Source organism: Xenopus tropicalis, chromosome 4 (assembly GCF_000004195.4).
Source record: "Xenopus tropicalis strain Nigerian chromosome 4, UCB_Xtro_10.0, whole genome shotgun sequence".
NCBI lineage: Eukaryota > Metazoa > Chordata > Amphibia > Anura > Pipidae > Xenopus > Xenopus tropicalis.
This window is the reverse complement of record NC_030680.2, coordinates 64,864,717-64,879,539: the sequence shown is the minus strand read 5'-3', so window position 1 is coordinate 64,879,539 and position 14,823 is coordinate 64,864,717. Positions and strand designations below refer to the sequence as shown.

Below are 14,823 nucleotides of genomic sequence, written 5' to 3'. Positions count from 1 at the left end.
CACCTAGGGGCACCCCCCTGCCCCCGCCCCTAGATCAGATAGTCCCTCCCCCAAAGGTTTAAAGGTATCCCAGGAGCCCACCTGCCCCGTCTCATACCAAGTTCCATGAAACAGGGAGGGGCCATGCTGATATGGAGAGTGGCCAGGAAAAGAGAATTACGGTAAGTATGAAAACAATTCTCCCTTTTCCTGGCCACTCCATATCAGCATTACACCTGGAATACCAAGCAATGTGAGAATATACGGGCGGGAAAAGAAACCCACAGCCACTGCTGCAAAAGGTAATTTATTGAGTAGAAAAGGCAAGGTGGGTTCCTGCTGCAAATGCATGACTGCTGGAAGAGGACAGGTCCAGACGGTAATGCTTGAGGAAGGTCCGTGCCGATGACCAGGAAGCTACTTCACAAATCTCTGACACTGGGACCTCTGCCATTGCAGCCCATGAGGATGAGACAGCCCTAGTAGAGTGTGCCTTCAGGCCTTCTGGAGCTTGCTTGCCCTGAGCTTGGTAAGCTCTAGCGATGCCCAGGATGATCCAACGCCTGATGGTAGAAGTGCATGCTGGTAGGCCCTTCCTTTTTCCCCCTGGAATCACAAAAAGGTTGCTTGTTTTCCTGAAAGAACTGGAGACCTCCAAATAATGCTTAAGAGAGCGCACTGGGTCTATGAGATATAAATCTTTGTCCTTCTGCTCCTCCACTGAGAAGATGGGCAAAACTATCTCTCTTTTGAGGTGATAGAGAGATGTTACTTTGGGCCTGAAGGATTGGACTGGTCTGATGACCACTCTGTCGTGGAGGAAAGAAATCTTGTCCGGATCACATGACAAGGCTTGGAGTTCACAGGCTCTGGCTGCTGATGCTATGGCTAAAAGAAAAAGAGTCTTTAGAGTGAGGAGCCAGATAGAAATTTCTTCCAAAGGTTCAAACGGGACCATGGAAAGGGAAAGCAGTACCAAGGGAAGACTCCATGGTGGGGTCAGCCTACGGACTGGAGGCCTGATTTTTAAGGCGGCACAGAAGAATCTTTTGACCAGAGGATTCTCTGCCCACGTTTTCCCTGATAAGGCTGAGAGAGCAGAGACATGGACTTTTAAGGTTCTGAATTGAAGGCCTTTGTCCAAGCCATCCTGGAGGAAACCCAGCACTTGAGCCAGGGAAGTTCCCTCTGACATGTGTTTCTCAGATTTCCACGAAATGAACTTCTCCCATATTCTATAGTAAGCGGAAGAAGTGGAAGCCTTCCTGGCTTTGAGAAGTGTAGACACAACACTCTCCGGCAGATCTAGATCTGACAATAACTCCCGCTCAGTCTCCATGCCTGAAGAGCCAGTGCCCCTGGGTCCGGATGCCACAGAGGCCCTTGAGATAGAAGGTCTCTCCTCCTGGGCAGGGGCCATGGAGGATCCTTCGCAAGTCTGAGCAACATGGGATACCATGGTCTGCGTGGCCATTTGGGAGCAATGAGAATTAAGTCTGTCTTCTCCAACCTCAACTTCTGGAGGACTTTCGGGATCAGAGGGAAAGGAGGAAAAGCATACGCTAATTTCACCCCCCAAGTCTGAACCAGGGCATCTGAAGCTCTGGCTGACGGGCAGAACCTCCTTGAAAAGAACACCGGAAGTTGGGTGTTGAGGGGGGTTGCCATAAGATCTATCTCTGGCATACCCCACTTTTCCACTATCATCTGAAACACCTCCGAGTTGAGGGACCACTCGTGTATCGACAGGACATGCCTGCTCAGGAAGTCTGCCTTCTGGTTTTCGACTCCTGGAAGGTATGCTGCAGAGATGAGGGAAAGATTCTCTTCGGCCCAAGACATGATCGGCTGAACCTCCTGTAGGAGAGTTCTGCTCCTGGTTCCCCCCTGTCTCCTGACATAAGATACCGCTGATGTGTTGTCTATGAGAATCTTTACTGAGGAGCCCCGAAGGGAATCCGCAAAAACCCACAGGGCCTGTTTGACTGCTCTTAGCTCCAATACATTGGATGGTACCCCCTTTTGGGGAGTTGCCCACTTCCCTTGAGCCCATAGAGAATCTAGATGGGCTCCCCAGCCTGTCGAGGAGGCGTCTGTCACGACCACCTTCCATTCTTGTTGAGCCAATGGGAAACCTCTCTCTAAGTTGGTTGTGGAGAGCCACCACTGAAGAGAAGCCTTGAAAGGGAAGGACAACTGAATGGGCTGCTCCCAATCCTTCTTCCACCGATCCCATTGATCTAGAAGGAGACACTGTGCCGGTCTCATGTGCCATCTTGCCCATCTGGTGACCGGGATGGTAGCCGCCATGGAACCAATGAGCGACATTAACTCCCGTGCTGGCACCCATTGTCTTGACAGGAAGCTGGCTCCCAGACTGCTCAGTGCCTGGGCTTTGTGAGGAGGAAGCGAGACTGTGCCTAGAGCTGTGTTGAACCAAGCTCCTAAATAGACTAGGGACTGTGATGGCTCCAGTTGGCTCTTCGCTCGATTTATGAGCCACCCATGTGCCTGCAGGAACTCGAGGGCTCTGTCCCGATGAGAAATTAAGGAGTTTTTGTCTCTTGCTGAAAGAATGATGTCGTCTAAATAATGCCAAATGGCAATGCCCTCCAGTCTGAGAGCTGCCACTAGGGTAACCAGAATCTTGGAGAACACTCTTGGAGCGGTAGCTAGACCGAAGGGCAGACACCGAAACTGGAAATGTTTCCCTGCAAAGGCGAACCGGAGAAAGCGTTGATGGGCTTGATGAATGGGAACATGCAGGTAAGCTTCTCTGAGATCTATCGAAAGAAGCCAATCTCCCGGGAGAATGACTGGAATAATGGAAAAAATGGACTCCATTTTGAACTTTTGCGGCTTCAGGCTCTTGTTTACCTCTTTTAGATCTAAGACTGGCCTCCATCCCCCTGAAGACTTCTTTACCAGAAAAAGGATTGAATAGATCCCCTTTCCCTCTTCGCCTTTCGGAACTGAAACTATAGCTTCTTCTTCCAGAAGTCCTTGGACGTATTGAGCTAAGAACCCCCTTTTTACTCCTGAACTGGGATAGGAGGAGGCAATGAAAAAATCCTTTTCTGGGAGAGACGTGAATTCTAGGCGATAACCTCTCCTTAAAACGTCTCTTACCCACAGGTCGGACACAGTGGACTCCCAGACGAGAGCAAAATTTAAGAGTCTGGCCCCGACCTTTCCCTCCAGAATGAAAGGATAGTCAGGAAGATTTCTTTGGCGCTTGGGCCGCCTTGGATTTATCTCCTTTAGAGAAGAAGGACTGGCCCCTTTTCCAAGCAAAGGGTCTAGACCCCTCCCCTGAGGGTCTGTGAAACTGACTAGAGTATTTGCCTCTGTCTGCTCCCCGAAAAATATTGGACTTGAAAGGGGTGAATCTCTGTTTTTTCTTCTCTTGCGGTAGGAACTGACTTTTTCCCCCTGAAGCTTTGGAGATAACTTCATCCAATTTAGCCCCAAAGAGGCGCTGTCCCTCGAAAGGAAGAGTACAGAGGCTATTCTTGGAGGAGATGTCCGCAGACCAGGATCTGAGCCACAAGGCACGGCGGGCAGCCACGGAAAGAGCCATAGAGCGAGCAGCTAGTCTAGTGCAATCCACAGCCCCCTCAGACATGAAACTTGCAGCAAGCTTGAGTTCCCCAAGGCTGGCTGAAATATCCTTAACCTCTGCTCCCTCTGACAAAGCCCTATCGATGCCATCAATCCACACAGACATGGCCTTTGCTACAGAGACTAAAGCCACTGCTGGCTTGCAGATAGCCCCGGAAACTAGGAAGGATTTCCTCAAATCCGTTTCGACTCTTCTGTCCATGGCATCCTTAAGGGCTGAACAGTCATCTATTGGAAGAGTTGTTTTCTTGGCCAAATGGATTACCGCCGGATCCACTGTTGGTGGAGAGTTCCAATCTCTAATCTCCGAGTCCTTAAAAGGATATAATTTTGCAAATCTAGTGCCAGGAGAAATGAACGAGATTTTTCTAGCTGCCTTTTGCCACTCTGTCTTGATGAGATCTACGACCTCTTGAAATAGAGGAAAAGTCTGTCTCTGCTTTGAGGGAGTAGGAAGAACCTTTAGGGCCTTTGTGCTCTCAGATTCCTGTTCTACTCCAAGCGTGAGCTTAACTGCCTTGATAAGAGGGGCAACCAGAGACACATCAAAGGACTCGTAGGAGGTCTCTGAATCCTCATCTGAATCCACAGGTGGCTCTAATGAATCCTCTTGGATCAAGGATTCCTCTTCGGAAAAATCTTCAAAAGCTCCCCAGGCTTCCTCACTAAATGATGGCTGAGCCTCCTCGGAATCAAATGCCATTCTATCTGAGGAACTTGAGGCGCTGCATAATAACTCCCTCCAGCAAGTACCACAAAACTTCTTCCCCGGTAGCGCAGCATTATAACAGCCTACACATTCAGGAGCGACACAATGTTTCCTTTTGGCGTTCTGTTTAGCTCCACGATTTTCAGGCAAGCTGCCCAAAGAAAGAGAGAGAAAAGAGAGAGAGAGAGAGAGAGAGAAAAAAAAAAATTTAAGAAGGGAGGAACCACACAAAAAAAAAAAAAAAATCTAATCTGGAGGGACTTACCAAGCTTGTAAGGCAGAAGAGTTTGAGGCTGAGGGATTCATGACAAAAAAGGGGAAACACAAAAATCGACCTAAGCAGAAGCAAGGAGAAATCAAAAGAGATCCCTAACAGTGAGAAAAACCAATCCAAAAGGAAAAAACTTACCAGGGCACAGACTGAAGGAGTGCAAGCAGCTAGAGGAACAGCCAAACGCTGACCCGCCCCCCCTCTTCAATTTAAAGAGTTAGGGAACGGAAGCCCAGAAGGAACTGCATGCAATGAAGCCTTTGCCCAATTCCAAGATGGCCGCCTGCAAACCACACGAGATTATATCGACGCCATCTTGGAAAGCAGGAAACTGACAGACACGCTGCCAGAAAAAAGCCCCTGAATCCCTTGTGACACGAGCAATCTCAGGATCACCCACATGTCACCCTCAGCGACCTACCAGAACCAGGGGGGTAGCGCCCATAAGTACAACTATAGGGAGAACTACCGGACACCCTACAAAAGCCTTACCCTGACTTAACAAGAAAGGGAAGAGGGCTGTCGCATTCTGCCAATGTTCACCGAGAAGAGCAAGATACTTTTCCAGGAACAGCACCTAGCCTGGTAAGCCCTTCCACTGATCTAAGAGTAAGGAACAGAAAGAAAAAAGACGGGGCAGGTGGGCTCCTGGGATACCTTTAAACCTTTGGGGGAGGGACTATCTGATCTAGGGGCGGGGGCAGGGGGTGCCCCTAGGTGTAATGCTGATATGGGGAGTGGCCAGGAAAAGTATTTATAAAGCACTAACATATTCTGCAGTGCTGTACAATGCAAGGGTGTGTTCATCAAGCATTCATATTACATAAAAAATGCTGACAGATACAGGTGGTTAATAGGGTCCGGCTCATTAGAGCTTACGTTCTAAAGCGGCATTGCTGTGTTATATCTGGCCTGCATTGAAATACATGGGTCTACAGCTCCTCCAACTATTATTACTGTTACATTGTGTGAATATAAGTATAAAATGAAGCATTGAACTGGTCAGTAAACAGGTAATAGCTGATATTGAATATTGGTACTTTGCTGTATATTCAAAGAAAATACATCTCAAAGCAACCTAGAAATAGTTCTAATCACAGACCACAGAGGTAGATAGACCTGATTAAAAATGGACTGCAAAAGCTCTGTTCCTATCTCAAAACATAATTAAATGGGTTGCTGTAACCTCGGTATATTGCAATAAATGTTACTGATTGTAATATTTGTATATTTTCCCCTCAGCCAGATGCTTCCTCCCGAACCAGCAGCCTCAGCAGAGATCGACTTCTATCTGAATCACAACTGCCCCCTGAGAAGAGTGGCACAACCTCTGTCCCCTCCCACCTGCTTGGAAATGCTTATGCCTTTGCCATTCCACCCAGCGCTGTTGTCCAAGATGCACGCTTCCAGCCCTTAAAGTGAGCAGGCATTATGCTAGTCTTTGATGCATGTATATGTTTTGCGCTCTTAGTTAATTAAGACAAGTAGGATTCTGCAGTCTGCACATTTGGTGTGACTGGCAAACAGGCTGGTCTCTAGCTTGTTTAGTCATGTGCAACAGAGGGATGCATTTGGCGATGTATAGGATCATATGAGCCCTCAGTGGCAAAGCTGAATGTCACTTACAATGACCAGTGCTGCCATCGGCTACTAGACTTTATTCACCTTCTCTATTGATATAGGGTACCTAATATGTGATGAATTTTCTTTATACACAGAGGTATATTTATCAAAGGGTGAAATCAACCTCGCTACAGAGGAAAATATCATAGCTTTCTCTCTCTCAATGTCCCCTCTAATTTCTTCTTAAATTCAAGTATTTTGTGCGCACCACATTTTATTGTGTGTGTTGGGAACATTGTCTCTGTTCACTTCTATTGGGCATGTCCCTTTGTTAAACACTCCCCTAAAAATCTTATGCTGCCCTTGTACCATGTTTTTACATCTCCCACTGGTTGCTCAGTTGGTGGGTGTCAGGTTACTATTTCCAAGGGAAGAGGCTTAGTTAATACTAGTCTAGGTAGAAGTGGTGATGGAACCAGATGGAGAAGGAAGTAGTAGTAGTAGGCTACCATTTATATAGAAGACGTCCTGTAACAATAAATAAAGAGTTGTGCCAATGAGCTATAAAACCACCCAAAATTCTTAGTGGAATCTGAGGGTACCAACTCTGTGACGTTGCAGTAATAAGCTAAGTATCTGGTAATTCTGTGAATAAATTCCCTATTACCGTTACTCTATTATTAGCAAGAAAATGGCATTGAAAAAAGCAGGATTAATAGTTTCCTTTTAATTCCAGCTTGCAGCGGCCAGTACCTCATGTGGTCCCTCAAAGTGCAGTCACTGAGGAATATCTGCGCAGTTTCCGCCCATACCACACAGCTGAAGATCTGCGTATGCCCTCACTGCCCCACATTGGCCTGGATCCCGCAACTGCAGCAGCATATTATCATCCCAGTTATCTGGCCCACCACACTTTTCCTCACCCAGCATTTAGGTAATTAAAAGTATTTTTTAAATAAGAAAACTTATTGGAGCTCTCCAGCCACTATGAAAGGATCCCATTTTCTTGCTCTGTCATTCTAGGATGGATGATTCCTACTGCTTGTCTGCCCTGAGGTCCCCATTTTATCCTCTTCACAACCCTGGATCTCTCCCACCCTTGCACCCATCTATGCACCTTCACCTCCGATATCCCACAGAGCTTACACATTCATCATTGTCTGCACTGCAGTCAGAACGTATCCAGAGCCTTACAGCAGAGAGGTAAGAGAATAAATGGCACAGTGCCCCAAATGATGATAGCATCCTTTTTTTTTTTTTTTTTTTTTTTTTTTTTTTTTTACTTTTGGTAACAAAGATAAATGCTCTTGCTGGCTTGTTTTGTGATTATGGCACTGTATTACATTCAAATATATATATATATGCAAAATGCAGGTGCTCCCCTTGAAACCTTTTAACTTAAAAACACATCATTTTACATGGATTAAATAATAATATTATATATATATATTATATATATTGTTTGGTTTGTCCCTGAGGAAGAGCACAGTTGGTGCTCGAAACGTTGGATCGTTTTCATTAAAGAAATTTTTTGTTTTCTAAAAAAGTCCCTGCGTGTGCGGCTCATTGTCTTGCTATATATATATATATATATATAATATTATTATTTAATCCATGTAAAATTATGTGTTTTTAAGTTAAAAGGTTTCAAGGGGAGCAGCTGCATTTTGGTGAGGCAATATATAAACTATGATTGCTTTTGTAGGCTTCAAATGGATGAAGAACTAAGGCAGCGGGAAAGAGAGAGGGAGAGGGAGCGCGAGCGGGAGCGAGAAAAAGAGAGAGAAGCTGACCGGGAGAGAGAAAAAGAACGGGAACGCGAGAGGGAAAGGGAGCGGGAGAAGAAAGAAATGGAGCGAGAGAAGGAACGCGAGAGAGAGAGAGAAATGGAGAGACAACGAGAAAGGACTAGAGAGAAGGAAGCCAACCTTATAAAAAGTATAGAGAACCAATTTCTGCCTGAATCAGAGGTCCATCCACTCAGGGGTCATCAAGAAGAGCGTGCAAAACCTGCTGAACAGCCCACTCCAAATAGACATGGTAGGTTCCCAGCTCCAACAGGATACAGTCAACACTGAGCCATTTTCACTTTTAATTTCACTACAAAGCTATACATTGTAATGCATTTTGCCATGCAAGCTTTAACTATACAAGTGTACTTACAGTTTAGTTATGTTTGTGTGGAGGCACTTAGTGTTCCCCTTTTTGTCCTAAGGTGGTCTTCTGTATAGCTTAAAGGTCAACGCTATTATTTATTTTTTTTTAACTTCTGCAGAGAAGCTGAAGGAATCCTCTCTCTCATCTTCTAAGCTTATCCAGCTCCCAATACAACAGCCCCAGGCCACACAGCATTCTGTGCCCAGCCTCATTTCCAATCATGCTACCTTCACTCCACCTGGCAACAGTGCAGCAGCCTCTCTTCTGGCACAGAGGACACAGGAAGAGGAAAAGTGGTTAGCTAGGCAGCGACGTCTCAGACAGGAGAAAGAAGACCGCCAATACCAAGTCTCAGAATTTCGTCAGCAAGTACTGGAGCAGCAGTTGGATATTGGAGGTCGACCTATTAGCCAGCTGGAGACTGAGAGTAGGCCAGAAAATATCAGGTAATCATAAGTAAAGCGATATGAATTGGTTGATTGAGTTAACCCTAACACAGAAAGTGAGAAGTGGTATAGAACCTTGTATCTGATGACAATATTTAAATGTGTATTTGGCAAGTAATACCAATCGTTAGAAATTCAGCTTTGGTTTCCAGTACTCAAAGGGACATTACTAAAATAGAGAGAGCCCAGGGAATACAGACCTAATTGATAACAGTGGAGTCACATTTGGGGCCATATGATGTTTAATAAACTCTGCTTTATTTTTTTATAGTTTAGGTTATAATATATATTGCAATGTTATTTTTAATGTTTTCTTCTTTTTTTTTTTTTTTTTTAGAATCATACCTGGCCGCAGTGAGGTCGGTGTCAGAGAGCAGTTACAGCATTTTGGAGGTCCTCCACCACTTATCTCTCCTAAACCTCAGCAGCACACTCCTCCAACTTCACTCTGGAACCCTGTCTCTCTCATGGAAAGCTCTACAGAGCACCGCCGTGGCCAAGAACCCCTCCCAATACATAATCATACTGCTACTGTCTATGATGCCAGCCGACAAACGTTGCCTATAGTCAAAGTAGAGCGTGCATTCTGTTTTGAGAAGCACCAACAAGAAGAGGAAGAGTTATCCAGGAGAAGGGAGTTGGTGGAGAAGTATCAACCACAAAGAGAGTCTTCGGCCATGGAACATGCAGGTTATTCACATGCTCCATTCTTAGCTGAACTAGAAAAGTCAACTCAAACATTTTTGAATCAGCAGAGGACCTCCCTCCAGCAATCTGGACAGACAGCTGAGGGGAGCCTGCTGCACAAGCCCTGTACGTCATATCGTCAGCTTCCATCAAGAACCCGTGACGCAATGTTTGTGTACGATGAATTCCTGCAGCAACACCGAAGACTTGTCAGCAAATTAGATCTGGAGGAGCGAAGGCGGAAGGAAGCCAGGGAGAAAGGTAAAAATGATTTTTATTTGTCAGAACATAGTTTCTTTGCGTATTTGTATTTACACAGTATTTAGCAGGTGTTGCCATATTGTTTCCAGCAATAAAGAGATATGCATTTGACTTCAAAAGTTTGCCACAGTCTAGGTGTTTCCTCTGCTTTTCTGAGACCAGTGGTGAATGCAATACACCATCCTAATAGAATGAGTGATCTGATTTGCTGCAGATGTCAGAGCTTGCCAATCTTTCGGTGATTAGCTGAGTCGATACCTCAAATTATGAGCATACTGGCTAACTTGGACTTTCTGTTTCTAAGGTTATTACTATGATCTTGATGACTCCTATGATGAAAGTGATGAGGAGGAAGTGAGAGCACATCTGCGTCGTGTGGCAGAACAGCCTCCACTTAAACTGGATACTTCCTCAGAGGTAAGGGTTGCCCTTGAGCGGGACATGGAATTATCGGCTCAGCATAAGAAACTGTAACGATGTTTGCAAATGCTGTTCTATTACAAGACCAGCTACAATCATATCTACCTCTTGATTCTTGAGCTGAGGGGCAGCATAATTCTTTCTTTTTTTCTTTATCTAACAGAAAGTGGAGTTCCTTCAGATCTTTGGCCTTACAACTCAGCAAGATAGAGAACGACTTCTGCAAGAAAAAAGAAGGAAGAGGAGGAGAATGCTGAGAGAGAGGAGCCAGTCACCCCCAACTGTCCAGAATAAGAGGCAGACACCACCACCAAACTCGCCTCTCTCAACAAGGTTCAGCCCTGATGATCTTAACAACAGCCCTAATCTAGAGGAGAAGAAAAAATTCCTTACATTCTTTGACCTTGCACATATCAGTGCCGAACGGCGGAGAGGTGAGACAAATGTTTATAACCAGATAAAAATGCTAAAGTATTTCCTGAGCTTCCTCATGTTTCTACCTACAAAAAAAGTCCTTGGTCAGCACCTGTCAGTGGAAATTTACCATAGTTATTTGTATAATAATGAATTGTATATTTCCTGGTAACATGCAACCTTCTAGATGGTTTTAAATTGCATCTTCCAGCATTCATCTAATGGTAAAAGACTGTTTGGGTATGCTGAGAGCTGTCTTTCCACTACTGGAAGACTACACTTTCTGTACCCCTGGCTTGCACGTCTGCTTTTATGATGAAGAGGCTTCTCATCTTGATTTCCAAGGGGAAATTTTGTTTAAAGTATGGACCTATTCCTGTCTCTGTGAGAAACTATTACTAAGGCATGAACCGTAATATTCAGACTCTAGGACTCTGACAATTTAGCAGTTCCTTTGTTCTGCATACAGTTCTGTGTACATAAGCTTTAGTGCACTAACCCATGGGTTCCCTAACAGTGGGGCCTGTTCTTATGGTTTCTCAAGATTAATGAAAAATCACATAAAATTTTGGGTAAATACTTAGTTACTCTCTGGGTACATTATGGTGTGTGATCTGGCCTATTATTGTCCAACCAAAAGTTTGAAAGCCTCTACATTATCTTTCTATTCAGATAAGAACTGTGCTAATAAAAGCTAACAAGAGGGACGAGAGAGCAAATTAAGCACCCTGTGCTTTTTTTTTTTTTTTTTTTTTTTTTTTTAGATTTTTTTTTTTTTAGATTTTACATCAAAGTATGCATAATATTGCATATTAAACTGTTTGTAAAATGTCCCTATCCTTGGCAGTATTCTCCAAGTCATATCATTTAGGAATTTAGTCTTTCCACATGCTGTGTGCTAGGCATGAGACCTAAAATGGGTCCCTGTGCTTGTGTGGAGGGTGTGTTTTCATGATCCCCTTTACTAATAGACAATAGTATTTCAAATTCAGTAACTGATTCTAAATACATTTGCGTTTTGGTTGCAAAGTTTCTTAATTTCAGTTCTCTGAGAAAAGGGATTAGAAACAAAGCTGAATATTCTCCTGTGTGAATGATTTTTTTTGTTTTGTTTTCAGACAAAGAAAAGTTGGTTGAAATGTTGGAAGCAATTAAACAGAAGAATTCTGAGGCTGAGGCATCCAAGACTGCACCCGTATTTCGCACTACTCCTTCTCCTCTCCCTACAGGTATGGCATGTAAAAGCAATGGAAACTTACCCAGGCTATCCAGCAAGGGCAATGAACTCTAAGCCAGCCAGATAATGCTACAATTCTAAATGTGTCCATCGGTATGCCCGCCCAGTTGTAATGGTCATTATCCCTTGCAAATTTGACATCTTGGCAAATGTGTAGGTTTATCACTTTTGAACACTATGTAAGGTATTGTCTTGCCAATTTAGTACTACCATTCAAGATCTAATTCCTCTCGCACAATCACAGAGCATCAACAAATATTATGGATGTAGTAGTATATTTATTTGCTATAAAATATGAATAAATAAGTTCTCTGCTATTGTTTGTTTGTTTGTAGTAGATTACTTGTCACATGTAGGCTGGTTCTCCCAGTGCCAACAACTCAAGCTGCCACTCTGTTTGCTTATATTTGCCTGTTGCCAGTGGAGAGAGCTAATGCTTAATCACTTCAGGATCACATAAGTCATAGCATAATGCTGTATGTTTATCTTTTTTCTTTTAGTTTTGTGCTGTTTACAACAAGTTAATATTTAAATAAGTCTTGTCATATTCTTTCAGCCGCAGTTTCTGAAGAACAGGTGGCATCGCAAGCTTCTGTAGAGTGTGAAAGGCCACCATCTCTTCCTTCCACATCAGGCACAGTCCCACTACCAGAGCCAGTAAAACTTCCAGAGGCCTGTCGATCAGATCAGCCTAAGCCTTTGGATCCCATTAAGGTCCCTCCTCTGCCTATTGCTGCCCCATCTACTGCTTCAGGCACATCAGCCACAGAGAAGACAAAGCAAAGTGAGGTTATGCCTGGAAAACGGAGTCTTAGTATCTTGAACTTTGTACGGGGGCACCCGCCCAAAGAGAGCACTGTATCACCACCTCAGAGTGTGAATGGAAGAACCAAGTCTTGGGGGCCATTTATAGCTGAGGAGTTTGCTCACCAATTTCATGAGTCTGTATTACAGTCCACTCAGAAAGCCCTGCAGAAGCACAAAGGTAAGAGCAGATTTGATCTATTTTAATTTAAGTTATGTGTTGTTATGCGTTGTGGGCTTCAGAAGTAGAAGTTTAATGCAGGCTGAAAAGCAGAGTGGGATTTATTTGGGCCTGATCTGTATGTGTCAGTCTAGACTACATTGCTTGAATTTTTACTGTGTATTAAGTCAGCCATTCCAGACCGAGTCAGCAGCTTATTGGCACAAGTATGGAGCCCCCCCATCAATCTGCCCTACTGACTTCTAGACGAAAATTATTGGGATTTTCAAACTGCTCTAAGTAAGGACTACATAAGCATCAGGGGCGATTCTGGACATATCGCCACCTGAGGCGTCTCCGGGATGCCGCCCCCGCTCCCCAGTGCTTACCTTCTGAGCGCAGGAGCGGGTCCGGGGGCGGTGAGATCACTAGTGCAGAGAGCACAATTAAAAAACGGAAATTCGGCTCTTAAAGTTACCAGGAGCGGCTTTTTGCCGCCCCTGGTAACTGGGGCGCTTCTGCCGCCTGAGACGAGTTTCTCAACTCGCCTAATGGCAGAAGCGCCCCTGATAAGCACATTGATGCAGTTTAGGCCCAGATTTAGTTGCTAGCCTAGAGGCCAAACAATCGTTTCAGCCTGATTTGGCCCAGGGCGACTGTAGGCAGGAGAGTGAAATCATTTCAGTGTGCATTATGTCACTTCTGAAACCTGGTACCTAGGGTGGCACCAGACCTAAATACAGCCCTGCATGGATATAGTTTAGATTAAATGTTTGGTACTGTCTTCTTGAGTGAGACTTGTGCAGTAGTATAAACCTTATTTTTATTCTGGGTTTGCAGGAGTTTCAGCTATGCACTGTGCAGAACAGAACCACAAACCCGATGCATCTGTTCATTATAACATTCCTGAGCTGCAACACTCCAGCCGGCCAACAGCACTACATCAGAATGGCCAGCAAGTGTCAGGACAGTCAGCAGTAGGGCGCGTGCAAACACAGCAAGCAACAAGCTCTGAGGAAGAAACAACTGATGAGGAGGAAGAAGAGGAGCCACCCAGGCCTAAGTGGCAGGGAATTGAGGCAATATTTGAAGCCTATCAGGAACATGTGGAAGGTAAGATTGCACTTTAATAGTTTTTTTTTTCTTTTACCTAAGATCTCATTTATTGATGACTAAAGGTGGCTGTACAAGGGCAAATTTCAGCTGCCGATTCGGGTTCTTCAGATGGGCCTACCAATCCAATATCTGGCCTAAAATTGGCCAGATCTTGATCAGGCAGGTTTGATATTCCTGTCAGATTTGGGGACCATGTGGTCTCGTTGATTTGGTCCAATGGGCCAAATACTTTTATATAATTTTGATTCAGTGGTTTGGCACTAGGGCCAAACAATCAAAGTAGCCACATATCACCCACCTTAGGTGGCCATATCAGGAGAAGATCCGCTTGTTAGTCGACCTTCCACACAAGCAGATTTTACTGTGTATGGCCATCTTTTAACTTGTAGCAGACTATGCACCTTTATTAGACAAACCCTGAAAGTGTCATTGTCATCTTTGAGTAGAATTGCTAACATACTCTCATGAACTTTCCATTCGATAAGCAAAAAGTGGAGGCTCGGCAGAGCACAGTTTCAGTCCCTTTCCCTGTTGTTTTGTACAATGAAGAATAAGCTGCCAGGAAAAGATATCAAAGAATTTCCCTCACCTTTAGTAGAACCTGTTACTAGCTCATTGCTGCTTTAGTTCGTGGTGACGTTGGGCTTTATTCCTAAAAATTCCAGTGAAAGATAGTGCCTTGAAGGAAGGAGAGAGGGGGCAGCACATGCATGTCAAGTAGAGAGATTTGTCCTGCTGGGCAAATGGGAAAGTACTAAGTACTCCATGTCAAAAAAGCCAGTTAGGCTATATCGCTTGCTATTGTGTGGCCTAACCCAAGTGTGCAACCAGGTGTGGTACAATGCAGGGAGAGTGGGCATCATAATGCAAAGCGTCTCTAATGTAATCGTTTTCTAATGTAACAATATATTATGACTACTCCATGCTATGGCACTTTACTAGTTTGCAGATAAATATAGTTAACAAGCATTCCATATT

General features: G+C 44.4%; 1 protein-coding gene across 6 annotated transcripts in view; it reads left to right on the top strand.

Annotated features, from left to right (window-relative positions):
• gse1 (Gse1 coiled-coil protein) overlaps positions 1 to 14,823 on the top strand; it is a 322,402-nt gene that overhangs the window by 305,776 nt on the left and 1,803 nt on the right. For all 6 annotated transcript variants that reach the window (XM_018093523.2, XM_031900796.1, XM_004913601.4 and 3 more), the window contains 11 exons: positions 5,823 to 5,998; positions 6,880 to 7,077; positions 7,167 to 7,346; positions 7,849 to 8,183; positions 8,419 to 8,746; positions 9,084 to 9,694; positions 9,999 to 10,111; positions 10,278 to 10,548; positions 11,647 to 11,757; positions 12,322 to 12,750; positions 13,570 to 13,842. In XM_018093523.2, the coding sequence (XP_017949012.1) occupies positions 5,823 to 5,998; positions 6,880 to 7,077; positions 7,167 to 7,346; positions 7,849 to 8,183; positions 8,419 to 8,746; positions 9,084 to 9,694; positions 9,999 to 10,111; positions 10,278 to 10,548; positions 11,647 to 11,757; positions 12,322 to 12,750; positions 13,570 to 13,842 (3,025 nt within the window). The remainder of the gene's footprint in view (positions 1 to 5,822; positions 5,999 to 6,879; positions 7,078 to 7,166; positions 7,347 to 7,848; positions 8,184 to 8,418; positions 8,747 to 9,083; positions 9,695 to 9,998; positions 10,112 to 10,277; positions 10,549 to 11,646; positions 11,758 to 12,321; positions 12,751 to 13,569; positions 13,843 to 14,823) is intronic.